General features: G+C 41.1%; 1 protein-coding gene across 5 annotated transcripts; it reads left to right on the top strand.

Moving 5' to 3' along the window:
* The first annotated feature begins 111 nt into the window (after positions 1-111).
* On the top strand, positions 112-27269 carry ap3d1 (adaptor related protein complex 3 subunit delta 1). 5 transcript variants are annotated; one of them, XM_040052967.1, is made up of 35 exons: positions 112-458; positions 3794-3889; positions 4751-4831; positions 5045-5125; positions 5248-5355; positions 5516-5645; positions 8038-8177; positions 8312-8385; positions 8502-8551; positions 8950-8999; positions 9237-9285; positions 11012-11157; positions 11480-11628; positions 11740-11970; positions 12312-12543; positions 12680-12825; positions 13028-13169; positions 14316-14387; positions 14514-14589; positions 14776-14975; positions 15264-15337; positions 16499-16522; positions 17825-17993; positions 18175-18318; positions 18909-18962; positions 20610-20714; positions 20997-21152; positions 21862-21909; positions 22327-22347; positions 22654-22843; positions 23355-23443; positions 23698-23783; positions 24151-24272; positions 24447-24526; positions 24629-27269. In XM_040052967.1, the coding sequence occupies exons 1-35, from the start codon at positions 363-365 to the stop codon at positions 24722-24724; spliced, it is 3807 nt and encodes a 1268-aa protein (XP_039908901.1). In that variant the 5' UTR covers positions 112-362; the 3' UTR covers positions 24725-27269. The 5 variants fall into 5 exon arrangements, with proteins under 5 accessions (XP_039908901.1, XP_039908905.1, XP_039908902.1 ...); XM_040052971.1 differs by lacking the exon at positions 18909-18962; XM_040052968.1 differs by lacking the exon at positions 22327-22347.
* Positions 27270-27997: the final 728 nt, after the last annotated feature.

The raw sequence follows: 27997 nt of genomic DNA, 5'->3' as shown, positions 1-27997 counted from the left end.
CTTCTGGCTCACAACAGACGCTAAGTGGGGAGGACGGGGTGGGTGGGGAGGACGAGCCCTTTAACTCAACTGATTCCCACATGAGAATCTCGCATAACGCTCCAAGTCAGCTGACTTTAGACGCCATTTTGTCAGCCATTTCCTACACCGATCCACTGCCAGCGTCTCTGCACAGCACAGGACGGCGGCCCCGTCTGGCCTCAACTTCATCTGCCCGGGCTCGGTAAACAGCAGCGGACCCCGCAGCACATCACGGTACCCGGGTGGATGAGACACGGTGTAGCGCGTCGGTCGGCACCCACTAGATCTCTGCAAGGCGCTCGGCCCCGCAGGACAGAAGCGGTACAAAGTCGCAGACAGTCATGGCTTTGAAGATTGTCAAAGGGAGCATCGATCGGATGTTCGATAAAAATCTCCAGGATTTAGTACGTGGCATCAGGAATCACAAGGAAGATGAGGTAAAACGAGCAAACAGTGACACCGGGGTGTTTTAAGCTTTACGTTCATTAACGTTTTTATAAGTCCAGCACACACACTGTGCCGTTACCGTTATCGCTGACCAGCGGGCTAGCGCTGGGTAAGTTAACGTTAGGTAGGCTGGAAAGCTAGCGTTGTCGTCAGCGGCTAACGCCGCTGCCTGGCTGGCTGGGTGGTAAACTGTCCTTTGCTTACTAACATGTTATTGGTTGCGACCTGTTACTGAGTCGGTAGAAACACAACTTCTCGGGTTTTAATAGAAAAATGCTGCCAACGTTACTGACAGCTAGCTAGTCTAGCTAACAGGCAGTTAGAGGAAGCATCTCGCTAGATCATTAAAGTTTACCAGTAGATTACTCACCGAGAGCACACCAGATATGCAGATATTTAGGCTCTTGTCATTTATATTGTGAGCTAAAGGCTTTTTACTGTCAGGCCCGTTTGGTGAGAAGTATATGCAGTCACTTATTTGAGTTGACTTTGCAGCCACTGGCCTGATGATGCTGTGATGAGTTGGTGAAGAGAGGCCTAATGTTTCGAGGGTTAGCTTAAAAATTCTAGTTGTAACTATTCTGGATTCGCAGATTAAATCTGAGCCTTTATATAATCTCGAAATGAGTCATCCAACATCTCCCGTGAAACGGCTCCTCATCCCTGCCACAGCTCTGTGGGTGATGACAGGCTCATCAAAGCATCTTGCTTTGAAGGGGCAGTCAGAGGGTGTGTGTGGGGGTTAGCCATCTGTTAACATCTGTCACATCATCCTATCTCTCCTATAAGCTCTGCGTTGGCTGCATCTAAACATATTGATGCTGTGAAATGCTATGTCAGGTAGTAAGGCAGGGTGGGTATGAAGTAGAGCCAGATACTGATATTGGCCCGTCTCAGACAAGATGCTTGGAGTAATTCGGAAATAGTCATCACACAGTTTGTCGAGCAAAATGCTCCAATTCTGTTGTTTACAAAACTCTCAGGACTGTCTGCAGCATATTTATGAATGTCAGCCTGTGTCCAAGTTTCCACCAGTGCATGGGAAGGCTGCCATCCTGGGTCCAGCAGCCAGATCTTTTCTTAACTTGTTAACTAGTTTGTAAAATTCATAAACAAACAATAAGCACATCATATCCCTATTTTATCTATAACTCTAACATACCATATACATTCTGGCCAGAATACAGTATATCATACCATACCATATATACCATATCATATATGTTTGTTACACACTATATATGTTTGGGGGTTTTGTTTAACTTCCTTAAAAACTACATTGACTTTGGCTCCGCTATTAGGTGAACTATTCACCTAAAATCTGCCAAATCAAACATGCACAGCGAACCCTTTTGAACAATGGAGCAGTTGAAAGTAGCTTTTACTGTGAAGCACGATCCCTGATTGCTTCAAGCTGTACTGCTGTGTGCGCGCACCTACATCGTTGCTGTAGGGAAGATGCCAAATGTCAAGGTGGCACGTCTGACGTCAAGACTACTTTGAGATTTGATTTCTTCTCAGTATTGTTCAGCTAGAAGCACTGAACCGGCTTTATAGATGCTTTACTTTTACATTATATTACTTGTATTAAGACACAAATGCTGTCTGTGTCTATATTTGAGTTTTTGGAAATGGAAAAACAAGCATGTGGGTCAGTTTTGTCGTTCAAGGACGTTAGCGTTTGATCTCTTGCTTCGCTGTATAGTCTGAGCTGTTCACCAGTGGAAACCCAACCCAGGCAGCCTAGATAAGGTGGTGGTTACCCAGTCAACAGTGGGCAGTCTGCTAAAATATTAATACACCTCTGTGTGTACTCTGAAGTGTGTGCCGAATATCCCACAGTTTCTCTGTTTGTTTTACACATGTGTGCAGAGTTTGTGCAAAGTTTCTGCATAGTTCATTCATTCACTGTCTCTCCCACGTCTTTGGAACAGCAGCTGTATTGAATTAAGGTGTGAGGATTGGAAGTATGAATTTTACTCGTCTTTGTGATAGTGATCAGATTTTAAAAATAATATATATATATAGCAGTAGTTAGTTTCATCTAAGCCCAGTCATTCGTTTCTTGGAGCGTGCACGCCTTCAAATATATCTCCACCCCAGTATGTGTTACTGGCAGGAAGGTTGTCTGTGTTGGCCTTATGTCAACTATTTCAGTTATTTAAATTGGTTCTGGATGGATAACTGAAGAAGATTGTGATGGAGAAGCACTCTGTATATGCGTATGTCTGTTTGCTGATGGTGTGTTCAGGCCTTCACTCTTGATAGCTACAATTTCTCCAGGAGCAGGAGTAGCAGAGCGTAGTGTCTCCCCCCCCCTCTAACACCACCTCCTGTCACTGTGCTGTCTCATGACTGCACACACATGACCAGCACACTCTCACACACTACAGAGCTATATGTGTATGTGTTTGTTTAGCAAGGTTGGTCCTTTCTATAACGGTTAAAAAAAAAATTGACCTCAGTTTGTTCTGCACCGTTGAATGAAATGTGCTCCCAGTATTTTAGGAGAACTGATGTGATTTAGCTGTCATTATGAGAGTTGAGATTTCATTGTTATTCATTTCCCCAGAAATGGTTTTCTGGGAAAAAACTAATTTATTTAAAGATAAGTGGATAGATGGATGGATGCTTTGATAAACAGATATATAGATGATGGTGCTACTGATGCTAGCATCCTACAACATAATAAATACGATTGAAGATCTCTTTAACTGTGTAATTGTAGTAATAATGATATATAAAAATGGCTGTTATTATTTCTTAATGTTTTTACGCTGAGTAGGATTTTTTTTTTAAATTTAATTTCTTTTAATTGTTGGTCATTATAACTGAGATAATGTTTTTGTGGAAGAGAGAGCTGAGCACACCTCATTGTTCATTAGTATGGGTGGTGGACCGAAAACACATCTAGCAGATTTGAAAACGGATAAATCCACACGGCAAACAGCTCCAGTGTAAGGGTTTAATTTGCTGTGTGATGTCCCAAATTAATGGCAACTCTCTATTCATCACAAGTTTGAGTGTGAGCTTTGTGCACGAGATGAATTTATTTTCAGAACTGTTTATCAAAATATATTTATACCTGGCCCTGTAAATACCTACATACATCAAGCCGCATGTGACAATCTTGTAGGTTAGTGGTAGAAAGAAAGAAGCAGTTAAACTTGGGCAAAACACTCATTCAGTTCTTGGTTAGTGTCTTGGAAAGCGACAGCAGAAAGATCAGAATTTTCCAGCCTGCTCGCAGCCTCCCTCTCCGGATATCAGTCCACCTAATCTGATCTGGTGTCTGTTGTTTGCCCTCTCCTTTGTCTGCCCCCAGGCCAAGTACATCTCCACATGCATCGATGAGATCAAACAGGAGCTCAAGCAGGACAACATCGCTGTCAAAGCCAATGCTGTGTGCAAGCTCACCTACGTAAGACCTCTCACCCTCCACGGATTCACCGACTTTGTCTGTCAAATCTACTCTCTCACACACACACACACACAACACACCACACACCATATATATGAGCTATTGTATACACCTGTCAACATAAGCCCACCATGTGGCTTCGTTGTGCTGTAGCTTAGTAGCAAGTTATGCTGCTGTACTTTTCTTTACAGCACACCTAAAATTAACAAAGAAAAAACTAAAAAACACAATAAAAAGACGAGACTCTGTTTATAACAACTACTTAGTTGTAGTGCAAGAATACTTGGCATATATTTTAATTCACAAATGAATCCTTCATCTGTCTTAAATCAGCTCCACTAGCATATTGTGACATATTTTGTTGACATGCACACAATGGAAAATTGCGACTTGCTGTGACACTGTAGATGAAAACCACACAAAAATCTGTGGTTAGTATCTTTTCTACCCAAACAGAAACAAGCTGAGTCAAATAAAGCCTTATTTCCTCTTACACTTTCATCAGATCAAATGAAATTGCTACTATTTCGCAAAGTAAAGTAGTGCATTTTTACAAAAACACATTCAAGGCTGAGTGTGTGTTTCTTGTTTTTGTTAAGATTCGTCACTTCACAGCCAAACGTCGAGCAAGTGGCACTTACTGAGAACATTGTCCAATTCCCGTTGAAATGAAATTGCTCTGTCTATTTATAGTCAAGGTACACATTTAGATTTAGATGTCTTGTTGTGGCCGGCATCAGTATTCACTTTGAGAGCTTTCAGCCCAAATCAATTATTCTCTCTCCGTACCTCGCCGGAGCAGCTTAGAGCTCCCCCTCTTCCTTTTAGTCACAATCTATGTCTGTCTCCTCTATGTTGCAGCTTCAAATGCTGGGCTATGACGTCAGCTGGGCTGCTTTCAACATCGTTGAAGTCATGAGTTCCTCAAAGTTCACGTACAAGGTAAGTCTGGGATGTCAGGATTGGTCGTGGAAGTGCAGGACAGAGTAATGCAAATGGAAAGGAAGATGCACACCCAGAATTTACAAAGTGATGTAGTCACAGCTGAGTGAGCTGTATAAGTGGATCTCTGTGGTGCTGCAACAGGCTGACGAATGTTTGTAGTAATGTAATATAATAGCAGTATGTTCGTTATGCTTGCTTGCTTTCCTACAGAGGATTGGCTACCTGGCAGCCTCACAGTGCTTTCATGAGAACACAGACGTCATCATGCTGACAACCAATCAAATTCGAAAGGTCAGCGATGCACATGTTTTGTGAACTCTGTAAATATCTCCTTACTGTTAGTTTTCCCTCAGCTAATGTTTTCTTTCTTTTTTTGTTTTTCCTTCCTATTTTTTTTAATCTATTTCTCCCAGGATCTCAGCAGCCCCAACCAGTATGACACAGGTGTTGCCCTCACTGGCCTGTCTTGTTTTGTGACCCCTGACTTAGCTCGGGACCTAGCTAATGACATCATGACATTGGTGAGTAAGTCCTGAGGTGTACCCACATGACTTCTGCTCTTTTTTTCTTTTTCTTTTTTTGCTTGTTACCATTTACCTCAGTCAAATAAGCTGTCATTCCAGGGTTGTTGTTGTTTTTTTTTAATCTTTAAAAATGTGTCTTTACTGTCTTCTACTGCAGATGTCCCACACTAAACCTTACATCAGAAAAAAAGCTGTGTTGATCATGTATAAGGTGTTTCTCAAGTATCCCGAGTCCCTGCGCCCAGCTTTTCCCAGGCTCAAGGAGAAACTCGAGGACCCAGACCCAGGTATCAGAAAACACAGTATTTATCCAGTCTGCTAGGGACCGTTTGTTTCTCATTTCCGCTCATGAAAAAGAGAGATCATTTGCTGGTTTTTCTAGTACATTTGATTTGTGCCCCATGTCCACAAACCTTTTGTTTTCACTGAGCTTTAATAGACACAGCTGGAACTTTTGGGGCCTCTGTGTACATGAACTGAGCGCCACATGATTTTTTTTTTTGGTTAAAATCATACTCTCAGATTTGGGCGATGACTGTCTTTTTTTTTTACTAATCACATCGTGAGCCAATCAAGCTTTTCCTAAGTTGATTTGGAAAAAATTACAGAAGGTACAGAAAAATTTGGACAGTGTTATTATTTTTAAGGTGCTGTTTTTAAGTATTTTTTTTAAGTGTAGTTGTTAGTAACTGTTGATTGTGTATATAAATGGTGGATTAAGGCAAGGCAAGTTTATTTGTATAGCACAATGCCACAACAAGGTGATCAAAGTGCTGTTAACAGGACTTAGAAAAACAACATACAATAAAAATCATGATTTAAAATTATTAAAACAGCAAACAAACAAACAAAACAATAATATAAAATCAAAACATAGAAAATCCGGAACAATATATAAATCATTAGTTAAATGTAAGTTGTGAAATTTAAGCTTAAAAGTGTGGAGTTGGTGCTTGTAATTCAAATTGCAGCTGAGAAGAAGGTGAGTCTTTCACCTGGATTTAATAACGAGGGTTTCAGCTTGATGATGAGGCTTTCTGGTATTTTCCGAGATAGAAGGAGATAAAAAGCTGATGCAGCTTCTCTGTGTCTGGTTCTGACTCTGGGAACTGATAAAAGACCGGATCCAGATGACCATCCAGATGATTAAGCCACCTTGATGTCATATTTTAACCCAAGATTAGCTGTTTGGTGGCTGCTGAAGAAAACACTAGAATTTGACTCTCCACCACTGAAGCACATTTTTTTTTTGGATACTTTGACAAGACAATAAAGCTTCTTTCAGGTTTATGTGTAATTAATTTAACGCAGTTGTGTCAAATACTGGCATATTTATTTCCCTACGGACGGCGTTCCGAAAAGGGGTTTTCAGGCCAACTTGACTGTGCTTGACATGGATGACGCTCCGTGTTGGTCAAATGCTGATTGGTTGACAAATGGGCCAGAACAGGGAAGGGATCGATGGCAGAGTTCACTGGGAATTGAAAGAGCTTGGAAAATTTTTTTAAAGATCCAAAAATACAGCATGAAAAGTACAGATTGTGGCTACAGTGGATACTTCTCGTTGTTTGTAACACTTGGTTTCACTTCATCATTTAGGATGTCATAACTTTGCTTTGCTCAGCGGCTGGCTGACAGAATAAGCAAGAGTCGCCCACATACTGGTTGTAACATGTTGTGCAGTGCCCCCATCCACAGCAAGACGCTGTCTCCAAGCAGACAGGCTGTCCATGGACAGCTAGTGGACGACCAAGGTGTTATCACTGCTGAAGCATCATTTTAGCTAAATTCACAAGGGTACACCACAGCAGATGGAGCCTTGGCTTTTTTAGCCCTTCTGTGTTGGCTTTGAGTTCTAGATTATCAGGTTGCTGCTTTTTGGTAAATCTGCCAAAGTTGGCCTGCTCGTCTTATGTTTCCGTACCAGCAATAGCTATTCCAGTGGACTTCACCGCGTCGTTCAGCTACCGCTTCTGTGAGTCTCACATCCTTCCAACAGACTCCAGCTGGGAATGTTAGTCCTTGTATTGTTATCTGCTGCAAACTGGACAGCAGCTGCAAGTAGAGCTTGCACCAGATGAAGAAGTGGTTTTGTGAGTCACTCCACTAAGATGTCTAAGGCTGCAGAGCAAAGCAAGCGATACAGTCACCAGCTGCAGTCCAAGACACTACAGTTGGACTTGCAGGGGTCGAAAGACTCAGTGGAGAAGCAGCTAATGGTTAGCAACACCAGAACTTTTACAATAAAATATACTCCAGAAAGCATTACAAATTAAGACTGTCCACAATATAAGACATCAGATCCCCTAACTGAACCCCATAAATGATTCAGCAGCAACGAATATGTGATTAAAGAAGGCTCGGGTATGGTGCTGAGCCAGGACTTCCAAGACTGCAAGACAATACTGCTGACTCTCTTCTGGTTTTAGATGGTTTCATACTTACTACTCTACTCTATTTAATATCTCACTTTTTTATCCAGTTATGACGACAGTACAAATTCGATTCTTTTATTATTACATGCTTTGTTTTGTATGTTGGACTGCAGTCATTGGACTCTTTGCATTACATTTTTTTTCTTTAATAACACACTACATAGTTTTTCAATGTTCTTTTAAATAAATTAAGCTTTTGTAGTTTTCAATACTTGTTTCCTGATGTTATATTCTCTCCTTTTAGGCGTCCAGTCAGCAGCAGTAAATGTCATATGTGAGCTGGCCAGGAGAAATCCCAAGAACTACCTGTCATTGGCCCCGCTTTTCTTCAAACTCATGACTTCCTCTACTAACAACTGGGTTCTCATTAAGATCATAAAGCTGGTAAGACTTTACATTTACATTTTAGTAGTTAGTAACTGAATAGATTTAAATATATACTTTTATATATTTAGTGTACCAGCTTCTGAAAGGTGATTGTGGACAAACAAAATCCAGAAATTCTGTGTATCTTGTAGTTTGGTGCACTCACGCCGTTGGAGCCACGGTTGGGGAAGAAATTGATTGAACCTCTAACAAATCTAATCCACAGGTGAGAGGAAATTCTCTTTTATTGCATTTCCCGTAGACGGTACAACAGTCTAATCTGATAAACAGCTCAATAATAATTCTAAACTTTCTCACCGTCCTGATGTTTTTCTCTCACAGTACCTCTGCCATGTCTCTGCTGTATGAATGTGTCAACACTGTGATTGCAGGTCAGTACAGCTGTTCTGTGGGTCACATCAAATCTCACTTAGCTTAGTGGCCCCAGCCCCATGTTTATTTCATCGTTTCAGTATATTTTTGCATCGGTGTTGAGAAATAAGCTTATACATTGATCTTCAAAAAATACAGTGTAGTGTCTTATCTGTATTTGCTCTTTTCAGTCCTCCTACGTGCTAAAACCACATTTTCTTAGCTTTGCTTGAATGAATAAGTGGAATTTGTACAAGTTAAATTTTAACTTGTATACTGGCGCTTAAACATCCTTGAGATTTAGCAGAGGTCTTTTTTCCTCACGTGTTCTGATCTTTATTTGTTTTGGTTTTTTTAAACTTGCTCATAAAAAATCGTTCTCATTCAGATGCGATTGTTTCCTTGTGCTACATTACAGTGTTGATTTCTTTGTCCTCGGGGATGCCTAACCACAGTGCTAGTATCCAGGTAATCTCCTCAGTTCCTCTCTTTCATCAACATATTCACGTGTTTAGTTGCAGATTTTTAACCCTTTCCACTCCAGTTGAATCACAGTGCATGCCGTCTGATCCAACATAGCTTAAGTAGAAACGCAGCAGCCATCAGACAGGCCAGAAAGTCTCACAAAGCTCCTGGTGTGGAAAGGTTTTCCGTGGTGATAACAGATCTGTCCCTCTCCCTCTCTGTTTTTTGTCTCTCCCACAGCTCTGTGTGCAGAAACTGCGAATCCTGATAGAAGACTCGGACCAGAACTGTGAGCCCTCTGTCAATGCCTGCAGTGTGTCATTTTCTCATTGTCTGCGTGTTTTTGACTATGGAACAGTCCACCCTTTTAGACGACAATAACATAGACCTCCTGACTCTGGATAACTCGAACATTACTACCTTTTCACTCTCAATTGGGCGTCCTGCTTGGAATACTATTGCACTTAAGTCATATCCACCCGGTTTCCAACAGAATAGACACAAAAACGTACCCAATTTTAATTTTTTAAAAATATTTTCTTTGCTTCACTCTAGAGGGGCTTAAATTTGTTATACTATAAGTTGTTATTACATTCTCTTTGCACACAGCCATTTGGAGCTTAGATTTCTACATTCAGGTATTCGAGTTGTCTGGATCTTAAAACGTAGATAACTGTGCGTGTGTAAAGTAAATTGTAGACTCCTGGTCATAGGCTACATCCACTCTAAAATGTTTCCCATATCAGTCCTAAATCACTGTAATAGTGAGTACTCAAAGGCATAAAGTCATGCTTTTTTAAAAGGAAAACTTATTAGTGTGGACATGGCCTTAATAGAGTAGACTGTGAACCTGTGGTTCAATGTTTTATCCTTTCATTGATCACTGCTGTGCCCCTGTTTGGTTTCACAGTTATACTTGGGTATAAAACTTTCCAAAACATCAGTGAGTAAAGCCGTAAATATGTAGCGATTCCCTTGTGACGATGCTTAACTGGTAAAGTATTTAATCTCAGGGCCCACTTAAAAGCCCTGAGTAAATTCATGTAGAACACTTGTTGAATTAGGACTGAGTAAAAGTCAGGTCACATACTTTTTGGTGATGATGCCATTAGATGGAGTGCAGGTAACTAAGGGTTCAGTCACATTTAGGCATGTGTCATTATTGGGTTATTATTGCCAACCAGTCAGGGTTGGCAGCATTAATAATAGTAATAATAATAATAATAATAATGATAATAGTTATTAATATTAATTATGGATGTTATTGATAAATACTTGCTGAGTTTAAATGAGTGTTCAAAAATGCAATGCCAGCTGAAAATGGAGAATTTTCACCTTCAAAGTAAAAGTTGTGCTTTACCATCTTCTTCTGCCTCTTCCATGCAAAATAAGGGCGACCATGGCAACATGCTAGCAACCAAAACGGTCTCAATTAAAACCATAGGTTAAAAGAAATATGTTTGAAAAATGTGTGTAGCTTTTTCTTGTTCAGCACATGACTGAACTTCCACAAGTCCACATCAGTGGTCACTTCTCTAATCTAAGCACTGCAGTGATCAGCTTCACTGATCCAAGGTCAGTATAACACCCTTTTATTGATCACAGAACCTGAGGGGGGGGGATGAGCTGCCAGGGGTATGAGAAAGGATAAAGCAAAACAAGACTGTGTCCCAGTGTGTGTTGTCCCGTGTGTGTGTTTGTATGTCCTTTCCATCTTTTTGTGTGTTTTGTGTTTATTTCCTGTTTTAATTTATTTTTGTTTTTGCTGTGTGATTTATATTTTTTATAGATTAGCGAAGTGAAGATGAGCATAGAAAGAGTTCATAGTGTATTATAATTATTACATACATATGATTATTACTGCAGTCACAGTAATGTAAAGCTAATCAGGTTTAAGAGTGATGGTATATAGCAAGGTGAACAAAATATACTTGGTGACGTGTGGAGATTTCAAGGGTTGTTGTGTTTCCTTTTTTAACTACACTAAGGTAGCGTGTTTTTGCGTATTTCTGTAGTGAAGTATTTGGGCCTGCTGGCGATGTCAAAGATCCTGAAGACCCACCCCAAGTCAGTGCAGTCTCATAAAGACCTCATTCTCCAGTGTCTGGATGACAAGGATGAGTCCATCCGTCTGAGAGCTCTGGACTTGCTCTATGGCATGGTATGGGGCCAAACTTTTGACTTTTGTTTTATTCAGTGTTCACGAAAACTAATGTTGAATAGTTTTAGATCCAGATTATGCTTGTTTCAGTCTATTCTAAAGAATACGGTGCAATGCAATACAAAAAACAGAACTTTCGCTGTAACTACTTTGCTGTAGCTCGGTATAATAACACGGCTTTGCTAGCACTCACACACTAAAGTGTCAAGTACAATAGATACCGTAAGCTGTTACTGCCAACTATAGAACTCTGCAAATGGTGCTGTTTGATCTAGTAAAGTAATAATTCTCTGTGGTCACTTGTGGGTTCTGCTCTTTGCAGGTGTCCAAGAAGAACTTGATGGAGATCGTAAAGAAGCTGATGATACATGTAGACAAAGCCGAAGGAACCACCTACAGAGATGAACTGCTCACAAAAATCATTGACATCTGCAGTCAGAGCAACTACCAGTATATCACCAACTTTGAATGGTTAGTTTACCAGCAGCACTGTCCTGTGCTTCGCTCTGAGGTGTGTCAGTTTGCTTTACATTTGCTATTTGTTGTAGTTATATACACGCCCTCTCCATGTCTGCCCAACAGGTACATTAGTATCCTAGTAGAGCTGACCCGACTAGAGGGCACACGGCACGGCCACCTCATTGCCTCTCAGATGCTGGATGTGGCCATACGAGTCAAAGCCATCCGGATCTTTGCCGTTGCCCAGATGGCCACCCTGCTGGACAACGCCCACCTGCTGACAGGCAACATGCAGAGAAACGGCATCTGTGAAGTGTTGTATGCTGCAGCCTGGATCTGTGGGGAATTCTCAGAGTAAGTCATTAGAAGTAGTCAGTATAGTTGGTATATTTAAACTCTCTGCCTGACGCTAAAGGTTTGGCAAACAGAAGAGACTGATGCATCCGACCATGTGTGTCTTCACATTAGTTTCTGCAGCTCCTCAGGGCAGAGCAAATACTGTTTTACTCTGTAAGAGCAGATGAGTCAGGACAGAGTTAATGCAGTCATATAATATGTAGTGTGTTGTGTGTATTTATTTTGCACAGTCACAAATGTGTGTAACCCAAACACCGTACTGCTGTATCTGTTTGGGAACCTTCCTGAGGATTGAGAGTACCAAACCTGAAATAACAGAAATCTTCCCCTCATTTTAGACACCTGGAGAATCCCGTGCAGACTTTGGAGGCCATGCTGCGTCCTAAGGTCGCGACCCTACCCGGTCACATCCAGGCTGTATATGTGCAGAATGCAGCCAAGCTGTTTGCCACCATCCTGAAGAACCAAGAGGGGAACACAGACAGCACAGCTGCACAGGAAACCAGCCAGATGATGATAGACAGGCTACCACTGTTTGTCCAGAGCGCTAACCTCGAGGTGCAGGAGAGGGTAAGATAAATGAAGACTGAAAGAGCCAGAGTCCTTACAGAGCCTGACCTTTGATGCTTCACAGATTACAAGGTTACCTACTGCATACAAATCGGATAAATACCTGCAATCTACAGTTCCTCTCCTTTTTCCTCAGGCGTCCTGCATCCTGCAGCTAGTTAAGTACATCCAGAAACTGCAGCAGAAGGATGTAGAAGTAGCAGAAGAAGTCAGCGCGTTGTTTGCTGGAGAACTCAATCCTGTAGCTCCGAAGGCACAGAAGAAAGTGCCTGTTCCCGAAGGGTACGTTGAGATAAACAAAACAAAACTGCAGTATCACATATTTTTGCAGTTTATAATCTTTTTGCTTAAAATGCAGTGTTTTTGTTTCTCACCTTTTGAGGCGCAGCAGCAAGAGTAACTAAAACGTTTCGGCATTTATGCTGCATGTGTCTGCTTTTGAGTTTTTCATAATGGAATACAACAACCATGTTTGTGTGTGTAGGCTGGACCTGGATGCTTGGATCAATGAGCCTCCTTCTGAAAGCGAATCTGAGGATGAGCAACCCAAGGCTATTTTTACCAAGGAGGAGCCCAAACACTCACGCCCCCGTCACACAGAGGTGGACGAGAAAGAGCTGGCAAGGGTGCGTAGGTTGGTCTTTGTATCATTGATAAACTGCAAAGAGCAGTTATGATCCAGGACTCCATGTCCAAATTAGTTTTTTGTTTTAGCTTGTAACATTTGAGGTGTTTGACCTTTTTGTGTTGTTACTGAAATTTTTATAATGTCAGCTGTAAAAATTGCCACCATGAGTAAGAAATAGTTTCAAAGCAACTTCTCAATTTTAACTGATGGAACATAGAACAAAAACAGTACACAACTCTGACTTTTTTGTTGTTGTTTTAACGGACAGGATTAGTAAAAGTCTCATCATTTTCATACCGTTTTCTTTTACAAAGTGCTGACTAATAGAAAGAGTAGAGTAAGGTTTAAAGTGATCATGGAGGAAAAGAGGAACAGAGATGTTGGCCCTGCAGTCACTACATGTTAATGCCACCTCAGCAGATGGTTTTCCCTTAAAAAAGCCTTAAAACCAGTTGGACTTGTGCTTTCTTTATCAGGGGAAATTGACATTTGGTTTTCCATCTTCCCCTCTGAAATAACTTTTCGTATCTGAATTAATTTTGTTCCGAGTGTTGCTCTATGGCTCTTCTGCCACCTAAGACAGAGGTTTGAGGTTGGGGAGGAAACTGTCTGCAGATTGGACGAATCCGGTCCTGTAAGCACTAATTCCAACAGTAGGAAATCCCACCGTGTGCACTTCTTCTGATCTGTAGCAGTAATAGACGCGCATCAAGACTTTGAAGCAGAATTGTAAGGTTTGATCTTAGTTTTAGAAAGTGACAGACCGACGATGCTGCCAGCACTGTTTCTAGTCTTGGATGTGAATTATTTATTGTTTCGGTACATTACTTTAAATGTGGTTTAAAGTAAATATGCCAAAGCCTTCAGGTTTTTTCATCATTGATTTTTTTAAATTTATTTTTTATATATATATATATATATATATATATATATATATATATATATTTTTTTTTTAAATGAACGGTAACATGTGTGATAAAATGGTCTGTGACTGTTTATTAAAGTTGCCATTGACTCAGAATCAATATTAACCTCCTCAGACTCACAGTTAGTAAATCTGGCTTCCCCCTTGGATCCCAGCTCATGCTATAAGTGACGTAGGCTGTTCATGAATTCATATTATATTTCTTGTTTCCACTACAAGAGGAGAGAAGCCAGAAAGCAGGAGCAAGCCAACAACCCATTCTACATCAAGGCCTCTCCATCTTCTCAGAAGGTATGCTCACCGTCTTCAGTAATTACTTTGTGTTGGTAGTCATTTTCACTGCACAGGGTATTTAGTAAAAGTAGTTACGCTCATGTATGGCAAAAACCTTTTTGAGATGAATTCTTTTATGTGTAGGTGTACCAGGAAGCTCCAGGAGTGGAACACATCCCAGTCGTGCAGATTGATCTCAGCGTGCCTCTCAAAGTCCCAGGTGGGACACGCAATCCTTATATTACTATAAAAACTAAAAAAAAGGAACCCCAATATAACTATCATAACTTCACCTGAATCTAAGTGCAGCCTTACTTGCAAGCATACTGTTGTGTCACAATTTTTCTATTCGTATACTGAAAATTATCAACGTTACCCTTAGCTACAACTCCCTCCCACCCCACAGGTCTGCCTATGTCTGACCAATACGTTAAACTAGAGGAGGAGCGTCGGCAGAAAGAGAGAGCAGAGAAAAAGAAGAAGGAGAAGAAGAAGAGGAAAGAAAAACGCAGTGGGCGAGGGAAGAAACACGACTCAGGCCCAGAGAGCGAGGAGGACATCACACCTGCACATGTGGTCGACATTGTTACAGAGGAGATGCCAGAGGTAGGCACGTGGTGACATCAATGGAAGAAGACTTTTTATAAATACTAAGTTTAAAACATTCTGTAAGTTGTTGTTGAAACCTTCTTTTTCCGCCTGGTCCTTCTTTCTATGTAGTGTTGAAAGTTTTATTACTTTATTATTTAATTTAGTTAATGTTAATTATTTTACACTGACATGTTCAAGGAAAATCATTTTCACTCAGTTTTTTATAAATATATTTTTACTGTATCATCACAAAGATCACTGGAAGTCAGTAGCTCAGCTAATCTCTTGTGTCTTGTCCTACAGAATGCCTTACCCAGCGATGACGATGACAAAGACCCCAATGACCCTCACAAAGCCCTGGACATCGACCTGGACAAGTGAGTTTTATTTTACATGTGTTCGACCTTCATCACTTTAACTGCTGATTTTGAAGATGCTGAAGTCGTCATTTTTATATCTAAACTAGTCTGCCAGGCACTGAAATTTAAGATTTTCCACCCAAAGTTGTTGTTTGTGTTGTGTACCTTGTTTTAAAGCTGGAGGATTTCCTGTTTGAAATCCAGTTATGTCAGAAAATAACTGAATAGTGAGTTGAACAGAGAGCTGTTTGAAAGGAATCTATCAAAGTCAAACTGAAAAGCAGACTTTAGGTTAAATTCAAGTGGTTGAACAAAGATATTGTATCAACAACCAGATGTAGCTTATTTACAGTCCTGTGTCATTGGGGCTGTTTTGTGGACAGATTTAGGCTGTTTTTTGAATTAAGCATGTAAAAGGTTTGCAGTCGATTCCAAGTGTAGCGTTTGCATTTGGAAGCAGTTCATTCAAATTCAAATGCAAAAGCCGTTCTCAAAGGGGATCTTATTTCAAATGAATCGAGCCAAACCTAGCGTGCACAAATAAAACAAATTTATTAGAGAGAGTGTGGGAACATAAGAAGTGGCCAAATCAGCATTTTGGAACATTCAGAAAAAAATGAAGCACCTGTGAACATGAAAAGGCCCAGGCCACGATGTAAGTCAGCAGTGGTGCATGATCGCAGGATGCTTTCCATGGTAAAGAAAAAACACATCACAGCATCTAGGCAAGACACTAATCTCCACAATGTAGACACATGATTAGTCAAAAACGCCTTTAAAAAAATAATAAGCCATGAACTTTGATTCCCTGCAATTATGTCAAGTTGTCCAATTATATTTGAGTTGATGAAAATGGAGGACTTTGTATAAAAATGACCACTGTGGTCAATGCTAATATTTTTCTTAAATCCTCCAAATTTAACCTAAAAGTTGCATTTTAATCCTTTCGTTTCAAACCTGTTGTTTTGGTGTACTGAGGCAGGGAGATAAAAACTGTTGCTCTCCAAACATTTCATGAAAGTGTAGTTTTAGCATTTATTCCTGAAGTTTTCCAGTCACAGCATTAAAGCCAGTGTGACCGGCCCTCTCCCTCCTCGCACTCCTCCTCATGGCGTTCTGCTTTCTGCTTCCTCTTTTCTGTGCCTACACACACCCATTACTGCCTCTTTGTGTGGGCAGCTTATTGGAAACAACTGCGCGCAGGTGAGTAGCACCCCGGCCATAGGGCCTGACCTCTGACTGTGCACAGGTCACCTTTGTCTTTCTCTCTGTCTTGCTTTCCAAGTAGCTGTCCTGCTCTTTTCAACTAATATAGCTGTCTGTTCCTTACCTATCTGAAGCTTGTAATGTCCACTTTCTCTTTTTGCTCTTCTTCCCTTCGATCTGTTCTTTAGTTGTAGCATTTGACCTAGTGATGCATAACGATGTTGTAGTATCCCGCCTCTCTTAAAACTGCTTCTTCTTCTTCTTTTTTATTTTTTTAATGTTCTTGAAAATATCAGCATCTCTATTTCTGAACAAGCAGTTCTGATTTATCTGTCCTTAAAGAAAAGGAAACAAAATGATTTCCTAGAAAGAAAGAAAATAAGAACTGGCTGCTGATGTTCTCAGGACTTAATCTTTCACCCTTTAAATTCCCAGAATAGTTTCCTAAAAGCATGTTTGCTCTTCTTTTTCTTGTACTGGGCAATCGGCATCAACATGCTTTTAGAAACCTATCCCAGCGGTTCGACGCAATAGTGTAATTCTTTTCTCTTAGATCTGCTCAGCTGAGTTTAGTAGACTTGGCATGCCCCCAGACTGTCTCCAGCTGTTTTTAAGTGGATACGCTTTGCCTGCCCTCAGTGGAAAAAGATGTGGCCTTAAGCCAAGGATAGAATGTGGATCGTTTGAATAATGTGTTGATGAGATCATGCAGGACAAGCTGTAAACAGTTTTGGTCTTATAAATTAATGTTTACTTACAAAAACACATGTGGAAGTCTTTCTTTTGGATTGTAATTCTAAAAGAAAAATGACACCACAAAAGCAAGGTTACTTAATTCTAGGAATTTAAAGCTGAAAGAATAAAACCAAAAAAGAAAATTTACTTAAATTGGAGACTGATGACACAGCATGGTTTTATATAATATCTGTATTAGATTTTATATTATATATATAAAGATTTTCCAACAGGGGGCTATAGTGCACGCTACTAACTCCTAATTTCCGGCTTTTAAGACATAAGTTTACCAGCTCTTATCACTTCAGTATGGAGGACGTTATTAGGATCGATCGACCGTGTGGAGCTCTGCTAGAGGAATGTCTTGTGCTTTGAATGAGACCTGGCTGCTTCACAGTGCAGAACATGTGCTTGAGAATGGTGGATTGCTGCACCCTACATGCCTTGTTCACCTTTAACAATTAATACTCAAGGAATGCATCTTTCAGATGATGTAGCCCAGGAGGATCAAAATCACCTCCCAGTTAGAGTTAAAATATGTATCTGTATGTTTTGTTTGTGCAGGCCGCTTGCAGACAGCGAGAAGCTACCGGTCAGGTCACATCGTGCAGCGGGGGCTCCAAAAAGCTCTGCTGAGGATGGAGAGGCAGAAAATGCCACGCCACAGGAACCCAAGAAGAAGAGCAGCAAAGAAAAGAGGGACAAAAAGAAAGATAAAGAGAGGGATAGGAAGGTGAGTTTAAGATGCTGGAAACATTTCCCACCTTCTGGTCATAAATCAGATTCACGGAGCACTGAGAGCGAGGGGAGAACAGTAGTGCGCTGTCAGCTGCGCCGTCACAATTTGATGACTCAGTGTTTGCATTTCTTAACCTGACTGACACCGACTGGAATATATTCTCCTGTTTTCACAGAGGAGCAAAGAAGAGAAGAAGAAGAAAAAACACAAACATGAAGAAAAGGAGGAGGATCTTCTCGGAGGTCAAGCAGAAGAGCCCGTGGTCCAATCGGAAGAAACGAAGGAGGTGGAAGCACAGCCCACTTCAACTAGTGCTGAGGTACGCCTTTATAACATGTTGGACCTGAGGATGTTTCCTACGCGGCGCCGCAGTTTGTATCTAACATCCAAACACTGGTTTTAATTACCAGATCTATAAAATTATAATTAAAATGGCTTAAAGGATACCTTAAGGCAGTGGTTCCCAAACTTTTTTGCTAGGTCCCCCTTTGTTTTACAAGAAAAATGTTTGGTTTTTTTTGTTTTGTTTTTCCTTTTCATACCGCGCCCCCCTGCAATGGCTCTGCGCCCCTCCTAGGGGGCGGGCCCCACACTTTGGGAAGGTCTGCCTTAAGGAGTGCTCTACAAATTCTGTCAAATGGTTAAATGCAAGCAGACACGTTTTATCATGTTCATTAACTCGGCGCTTCCATTGCTTTTTCCCAGCCTGTCTTTCAATCGGCTATAGCGATCAAGTATCAGTTTCCTCGTAGCCGACTGTGCAGTCTCTTGCCAAATACTTGATTTATTCATGAAACAGGACAGTGTATTCTCTGTATCCATTTTCATGAATAGTAGTAAGACACAGAACCTGTTTGGCCCTCACCCCTCTCACCTCCTCGCGCTCCTCTCCCTCCCTTCCTCTTTTAGGTTTCGGACCTGGATTTCTGGCTCTCAAATGCTCCAGTGCCCTCTAACACCCAGGTTGAGTCACGCCCCTCTTTCTCTCTCTCTCGCTCTCTTTCTGTCTCTCTCACCCTGTCCTGCCCACATCTGTTCAGTTTCATGACACGGTTTTCAATCAACCTGCCTCAGACATTGGTGTAACCATACATTCTGTCTCTGCTGCCCTTCAGTTGTTCCTTTTTTTTTTTTTTTTCCTCCCCTCCGCATCTTTTGACACTGCCTCTCTTTCACAGGGCTCACAACACTATATTCTGTCATTTTCCAGCACCCTTCTGCTTTCTAGCATGTGTATGTACACAGTATGTATCTGTATTTGTCTCGCACTTCTTCTTGCCTTGTGTTGTGTCAGTCATGATGTCAGAGCAGGTGCTGTTACTTTTATTGTTTTGTTTTTGTTTTTTGTGATCTTTATTTATCGATTTCTTTATTTTTGAAGAAGTGACAATGGACCAAATGTCACTAATATGTCTTTGAACCAGTGTGGTCCTGGTACACACACACACACACACACACACACACACACACACACACACACACACACACACACACACACACACACACACACACACACACACACAAACTCCAAACAGAAGCTGGAGTCATTTTAGTGGTAGACAGGATATGTGAGCTTCAGCTAACAGTTATTGCTGGGATAGCCTTTCATGGTTCTAGGTTGGACACCAGCACCGCAGTGGTGGGAGAGGGGTAAACGGCTCCCCAGAAATTGGCCCAGAGTCCTTTCCTCTTACGTCACCACTGTATGAGCACAATATCCACTCTCCATTATCCCTTCTTCCATAATAGCAGTGTGGGGCCATACTTATCTTTGTTTCTGTTTGAAAACAAAGTAGAATTTCCCAAATCAGCTGCTAAACTTCACCTTTACTAATAGACTTTTTGATGACTGTTTTCTTTCATTTAAAAAAAAAAAAGGAAAATTACTTTCTCAGTTGTTTTAAATTAAATCTATGTGGCCTGTGGTCATACCAGGACAGCGCTCTCACACCATTTCCAGCTTGTTTAAATAAGCTAAGCTATCCAGTTGCTCCACTATTTCATCCTGACTGTTCCATGAAAAGACTGAATAACAGGCGCACTGTTTCCTTAGTAACCCAGACTGTACGCTCAGATCTGTCAGGCCTTTTAACTTTCCCTTTGGGCATTTCTGTTATTAATCATTTGAACTGTCAGCCCAAGAGTTAAAGCTGCCCCAGTAATATGCATCGATGTCTTCGTGGAACGCTTGTTTTTGTTCTGGCTGTCACACCAGCGTCCCAGATCATACTGTTGCATATATTTAGCTTGTCAGTCAGCCTGCTTCAGTTTCGAGCAGCACCCAGTGTAGCTGTTTAGTGCAGTGGATCCAGCAGTTGTACAGCAAAACCACTGTAGGTGTAGAGGTCCATACAAACATGATATGCTCATGTTTAGCATTCTTCCATGCAACACTCTTGGCTCATTGTACCTGATGTTTGTTTGTGGTGTCACTCAGCTCAGTAAGTTGCAGGTGATCATGAATGACTTCTGTTATGAATGACTGAGTGAACTCACTAACCTCAGTTACCTATGTCAACACAGAAGTGGTAGAAAGTTTTGCATGTGTTAAACGCTGTGGTTGTTCTTGTTTGTGTGTTTATTTGGTGGCGTGTTGGTGTATCTGAACAGGAAGCGGCAACAGTAGCAGAAGCAGCCCCAGCGCCCGAGGCGCCTGCTGGCACAGCGGCCGACTCTGAGCCCGATGAGCCCAAAGACACCGAGACGGAGGAGAGTGTGAGTTAACGCAGACGAGGCAATAGTTGGAAGGAACAAAGTTTGACAGCACTGCTCGAGATTCCAGTTTACAATAACCCCGACTGGACTCGGGGAATTGGCAACTCTAATTCTGATACATTTGTGTGAACGATGTGTCGCAGACCTGCCAGTTTCTGTGGGCTCTGGGGGAGTAATTCTGCCACTTTGTGTTTTATTTTCATTAGCATTAACACTCAATGGCGATTAAACATCACTTCAGGAAATTTATCTCCTTCTCCTTCTTTGGCTTTTTCTCTATAGAAGTCCTCCAAACACAAGAAGAAGAAGCAGAAAAAAGAGAAGGAAGAGAAGGAGAAGAAAAAGAAAAAGAAGCATCATCACCATCACCACCACAGCGATGGAGGTGGAGAGGAGTCTGTGCAGAATGGCACCGTCGAGGAGGAGGAGCCTCTGCCGGTCAGTGTCGAACAACCACAACATTAAACTTAACCGATCATTACTTTTAATTTGTAAACTACGGGTTATGTTTCCTAAATCAGAATCGGTACAGCAAATGTACACGTACAAAGAATTGGGCTCATTCGTTTTCTTCGTTGCTCTCAATTTACTTAACAGAATAGATAAGAAACATTACTGATAAAAGCACGACACAGACAATAGCAATTTGTATAGCATATTTAAATGTGCAGTGCGCCAAGATCTTGGAATAAAACATTTACCAAGCTGGGGATGGATAACTGGTTACTATACAGTATATACATGAGGAATTGATGATATAGATGTATAGGTATGTACAATACCATATTGATACGTACAACAAAACATTATGTTCAGCACTCTTTGGTTTTAGCATTTGGTGGATGTTAAAGTAGAGATGATATGAGTGAAGTAAAAATTAAATTGGCATCTTTGTGTCATTCCTCTTCGATTGAAAACAGACAAACAAAAGCTTACTGACCTCAAAGACACGAATAACTCAAAGCCGCATGTAGGCAGTATAATTTATCATCATTCATCTGAGCTCCACTGGGTAAACCCACTTACTGCTGCCAGCACACACTGCCTTCCTTGTTATATAGCAGCTAGGTAGGAGCTCCTGTTGCCTAGTTAGCATGCTTAGTGGCTGAGAACGCCTCCTCTGACCTGAGCTCTTCTCTCCTTTCAGCCCATGTCCAATTACTGCCTGCTGGCTGAGAACTCCTACATCAAGATGGTGAGTGATGGTGACTGCCATGCCAGGCTTTGGAAATTTGTTTTGCTCTCAATTTGTTAAAATAATTCCGGTCTCATTTTGGCCATGAAAACATTTAATTTTCGAATTTAATTTTTAGCATCCAAAGCTGCTCATGCCTTCTCCAATCTGATAGTTTCATTGTTAATTAAAATGCACCAAGTGAACCAGATTGTGATAAATATTCTGCTTTATTTCGACATGTTGGGTTCTTCTGTTTACTTTAGTGAGACAATAAATAAAATCATTTTCTTGCTACATTATAGCACACATTTCTTTCTAGATGCTGACAAAGAGAAACGTTGTTGTTTCCAAGATCCAGCATGTGGAGTAATTAGAGTTAAAAAACACAAAAGAACTATCATATACAGATTTCTTTTTCTCTTCCTCTCTTTAAAGATGATGGAGGATGCTGATCAGGTATTGGTTAAAGTTTTGTCCTAGATGTGTTTCTCTCTGGTCTCGTTGCTCTTTACAGGCCTTCCTCCTTGGGCAGACTAATTTATGTTTCTCTAGCGCAGCAGCGCTCGGTTTCTGAGAATGATTCTGTCCTTGTGATTATCTCCTTGTGTTCACTTCTTGGAAATGGTGATGTATGCTCTGGATCTGGGTAATGACTCTGATTTGCCTTGTTAACACTGTGTAAAGAGAGGAAAGATGAGACCGTAATTCACTGTTCCAAAATCCACGTTTAGCACTTTCCTTGTTTTCCCTCTTCCCCGTAAGGTGTGTGACATCCAGGGGAACCTACAGGATGGCAGTCAGGTGGTGGTGTCTGTCATCTTTGAAAATAAGAGTGACAGCTTCCTCAAATCCATGGAGTTCAATGTGCTGGACTCTCTGAACTCCAAGCTGCAGAGGCCAGAAGGGTCAGGTCCACATGATGGCCTCACCGTCCCCTTCCAGCTTCCCCCTGGTCAGTTATTATCTAAAGAAAAATCGTGTATGAATCCATCCATCCATGACTGTGAATTAAAAGCCCATAGCCCCCCTCAAATCTTTAGTATTCATATTTTGGAGGGGCATCCAATCAGAAGTAAGTTAGCTTAAACTGAGGTTGAATTGAGCTGAAAGAGTTTTTGTTTATTTCTTTTGTTCAGGCAGATTATTATCTGAGGCCCAGGATAAGATAAATTAGTATTACTTAAACCATGTAAAGCTAGTCTAGCATAACCCAAGATGGAAAATATGGGGTTGGAAATGGGCATCATACTTATCCTTTGCTATAATATTGGCTTACTAAAAAAATAAAATAAAACAAGCATTTTCCTGGTAATTGTAGTGGGGCTTTTCAGAATAAATGTCCATCCTTTTTATTGAGTTACAAATGATTCAAGCAGCAACTTTAAAAAATCATATAATACAATTTTTTTTTAAGTTGTTGAGTTCCATAATTTGATGCTGAGAGCTTCTGTTTTTTCTTGTAGGAGTGTCCAATGAAGCACGATTTGTCTTCACTGTGCAGAGCATCGTAATGCCGCAGAAGCTGAAAGGAACCCTCACCTTTATTGTAAAGGTTCGTAGGAAAAGCAAACAAGTGCCGTGTATACTAAAAAGAAAACAAAATCTAATGAAAAATCTGAAATCCAAATGAAACACAAACAAGATTGACAGGATTTTTTAAACATTATTATTAAACCTGTGGCTTAATTAATTAATCTTTTGTATTTGTAATACTAGAGTTGGCCTAGTAGCAGATGAGTTAATTCTGAGACCTATGAAGGAATCAAACAGGTGTTTTTAATATGCCGTTTTGCTCCATTCCCACAGAACGAGGACTCCTCCACTCATGAGAAACTGGACTTCAAACTGCACTTTACCTGCACCTCCTACCTGATCACTACTCCTTGTTACAGGTTGGTTATGCCACTCCTCCATTCATATCAGAGTTTCATGAGTCATTTAAACTTTTTAAAGAAGCTGTTGAAACTCCTCTCAAAGTGTTTCCAGGTAGAAATCTTTGGAGTGGGAGAGTTTGTAGACTGAGTGGTGAGACTGGTTTAAGCGTGGCAGTAGAAAATGGCCATCTTTGAGGAAGAATAAATATCAGTAAATTTCACTTGTACTTGTTTTAAGATAGAGCTTGTGTGAAATTTTAAATTAAAAAGATCAAGAACCACGGTCTGGGAATCATTAAAATCAGTTAGATCTGTTGAATCTTCGTTAGATTTTAGTAATGGAGAAATCTAAAACTGACTTCTTTTTGTTCTTTTGCTCTCTCAGTGATGCGTTTGCAAAGTTGCTGGAGTCGGGAGATCTGAAGAGCAGCTCTGTCAGACTGGAGGGAGTTAACATGCCCTTCCATCACCTTCTGGCCAGGATCTGCCTCCACCACCACTTTTCTGGTACCTTTTACATTATCACTTTTTTGGGGGGACCTGAAACCTGTGCTACTTCACATGCAGGAAATTACAATCATCAGAGGGGAATGTTTGAAAAGTGTATTAATGCTGGGTAATTTTGACATTAATTCTGATGCGCTGCATTTGTGATTGTGCTTCTTTCTCGTCTTTGATTAGTTGTGGAGAGGATCGACTCCTGTGCCTCCATGTACAGCAGGTCTATCCAGGGTCACCATGTCTGTCTGCTGGTCAAAACTGTAAGCGACAATAACATAAATCTGAGTTAAAACCGAAGATGAAAAGAGTTTTCAGGTGGTGATGCTGACATTGTCCCCCACTTCTCTCCCCCTCTCTCCCAGTCTGGTCAGACTGTGTCCATTGACGCTAAATGTGACGAGCCAACGCTGCTTGGGAATGTGCTGGATGAGATCAAGCAGACCTTCTCTCAGTGCTGATTGTGTCTGACAGCCGAAGGGTGCCCCACCCCCACCCTCCACCCTACCGCTCCATCCCGCCCCTCCCTCACTGAAACACAACATAATCACGTTACGAAACACTGCGACTGGCACTTCCAGTATCGCCCTATTTATTAGTCCGCAGATTTGCAAGATTTCTTTCCCCTTCTCAGCTTCTCCAGCGCCACACACTTTGCCCCTCTTTGCACTCTGTGGTCACTCCCTCACACTTGATGTTGCTTTACAGACTCATTGTGTACATGCTTCATCTTCTCTGCAGTGTAATTTTCATTTTTACTTCCTAGTTTTCGAACAGCCGCCCTGTTGCACCCCGACTCTGACTGAGCTCCCGTTTCTGGACGCCTGGCGTCCTCTTCTCTTTCCTGCGTCTCTTTCCGCCCTCCACTCTGTCGGGAATTCAATCTGTGACGGTCGCGTCATGTAATGTTGACAACTGGACTTTTGCTGTTAATGGTTGAATTGTATTTTTACTGTTTTGACGTTTTTGTCTTTGGTTTGTTTTGTTGTTTTGTCTTTTCCTTTTCTTTATCTTTGTCTGAAACCTGACTGCGCCTTCATCTAATCCCCTTCTTTACTGCTCACTAAAATCTGTGTGTGCTGCTCATCTGTGTAGGCCTTGAAAAAAGATAAATCAGGTGATTGACTCTTTTTTTTCGGACTAGATGGGCGCTATAACCTGCTCACCCACCACTGACCTGGTGCCTGGAGAAGACCAGACACTGGGCAAGTGCAGTGAGAGGAGAGCAGAGGTGAAACCAAAGCTACAAATAAGGCATGGGTTTTAAGCTTGTATCGGGGTGCTTTTGCCCTACTTGCCTCTTGGCGAGGCTCAGAGCAGATCTGCTGGTGTTTAGTTGAACCGAATCCTTGTGTCTCTACGGGTGATTGTACAGTAGTTCAGTAGTTTTGCTCTGTGCCTTAGCCCTGCAGTCTGACCTACTCCGGCACTTCATAAGTCTTGTAGAGCCCCCACCTCTCCCCTGAGTGCACTGATCTAACAGTGCTAAACTGCAGATTGACCCTCCCCAAGGACTTTGAACATATCATTCCTTTGGCAAATCCAGTGCAATGTGAGGTTTCTATTACACCTGACAAAGCCACCTGTGTTCTACCACGCATGGATGGTTTAGTTATTGTATAGAAGATGTAATAATATTGTAAAGCAGGATGCTGTTCTTTGTCTGAAGGCAGGTCGTCACTTGGCCAACGTGTTCACGGAATAATCTGACGTAAAGAGCTGACATCACTGTCCTCTGTGGGGGGGGGGGGAAAAAAGACAACCTGTGACAAGTTAAAGGACACCACACTTATACTCTCAGCCTGCCTGTACTGTTTCTTTTAAAACTGCTGGTCTGCATATGAGATTGCTAAAAGTCATTTACTACTAAGCGGACGCTGTTAACTGGTCAGTGGCTTGAGGCGCCCTGTGAGTCAGTATTAATCAACACGGCTTCCACAGTAAGGAAGCGTCGCCTCTGTCAGCAGCAGCAGTTGTGTGTTTTTGTCTGTCCTCATGTGAAATATTTGCGCCCGTCTCCCTCTCATGCATCACAGAAAAGGCCAGCTGACCCACCCATATAAATCCCCCCCATGTTTCTTTTTCCCTCCAGAAACTGCCTTGCTACTTTGTGTGTATGTGTGTGTTATGAGAGTCTTTAAAGAAAACACAACACCCGACTTCCTGCTGAACTCTGTTTGATGTCTTCATTTGGATCATTCATGTTTAAAGCAACCACCCCGTCCACTTCAACTAATCCTTGTAGTAGCAAGAGTGAAAGGAAAAAAAGACTTGGTAGCGTCTCTGTTCATATATATACTGGTAAGGCCCTCCTCTCTTGCATTTGTCTGCTATTGTAGATAAGAAATATAATGATGTCTGGCCTGAAGGTCAAGTCAGCCATTCCACTAGATTTTCAGTAGTAGAGTCTGAAATCAGAGGTGATCAGCTGTTTTTCAGGAACGTCAGTAGAAAAAAAATTATGTACGCGCTCCCTGTTCCTGAAAATGATATCCATGAATCTGAGAAACGACTTCTCTAATCACACGCTGTCCTAATACTGATCATTCTGTGCATACTGTTAGATTAAAATTTGTATATTGCATGATTAGGAATGTACACTTTTATTTTCCTTGTTTCTTTCCCATGGTCATGCTTACACAGACAAAGATGTCATTCCATTTTCTCTTTTGTTTTTCCTACTTTTTTTTTTTTTTTTAAATGAGGTTTTCTTGACCATTCTCTATTTTTGATGGTATTGTGTTTTTATCTATTCTAAGTGCAGACAATTAAAAGAAGTGATACCATTGAATGTTTTTAAATTATTAGTCACAGGGGAAGGAAGGGGGTTCTGTTTGGTGTCGCACCACTGAGGACATGGGGCTCACAATAACAGTAGAACAGGTTACGTGAAGCAGTGTACTGAGAGGCAAACCCGCTCTGTCTTAATGCTCTGTTGGTTCAGCTGTAGTGACTTATTCTACCAAGTTTGGCTTGTGACATTGAAATATACTCTCATATGACAGATTTTTGAAGGTCCTGTCTTTTTATTTCTTCATATTCAACTCTACAATGTCATATTCAGAAGGGGACAACATAAATTACATTCCCTTCAAAGAAATTCCACTCAACAAAAAAAAATAAAAATTAAAAATAAAAGCTGTAAGAAGATGCTGTAGTCCTTTTGTGTATGTGTGTGTGTGTGCGTGTTAAAGTGAGCCAATAAGCATACAAAAAACTAGTTTTGAATGAAATGATAGAACCCTGGAGTGTGTACGTGTAGATGAAGATATGTTCTTGGCAAATTAATACCTGTCTCTTTATCAATAAAGCAAGATGTGCCGCTTTGAACTTCAATTCCCAGAAAGCCTAGCAGCAGAAGTAATCGAGACCCCTGACTGACAGCGAGCAGCTGAGTTGAGAAAAGTTGAGCAGACAAAGCCTCAGATTGAAGTTTGTTGAAAAAATTGATTGTTTTATCGAAAATGCCGCTTGGCCAACCTCCTTTTCCTCCTTAAGGCACCCGATAAAAAGGAGGCTGACAAGCTTTCGGTAGCAAAGATAACCGAGATCAAAATGAATTTCCGGTATAGACTTTCAAAACAAAGCTCGCGATTCGAACTATTTTTCTCTAAGAGCAAGCAAAATTGGACACTTATGTTTAACTAGAAGTACATTAAACGACACAAAACCTAAAAATAAAGACTCTACCTTCATCATGAACAATGAACATCCTAACTGTAAGGTCTTAATAA

The sequence above is a fragment of the Simochromis diagramma genome, unplaced genomic scaffold (assembly GCF_900408965.1).
Source record: "Simochromis diagramma unplaced genomic scaffold, fSimDia1.1 OVJJ01000419.1, whole genome shotgun sequence".
NCBI classification, from domain to species: domain Eukaryota; kingdom Metazoa; phylum Chordata; class Actinopteri; order Cichliformes; family Cichlidae; genus Simochromis; species Simochromis diagramma.
The sequence above is the reverse complement of the archived record's forward strand: the minus strand, read 5'-3'. Positions and strand labels throughout refer to the sequence as shown.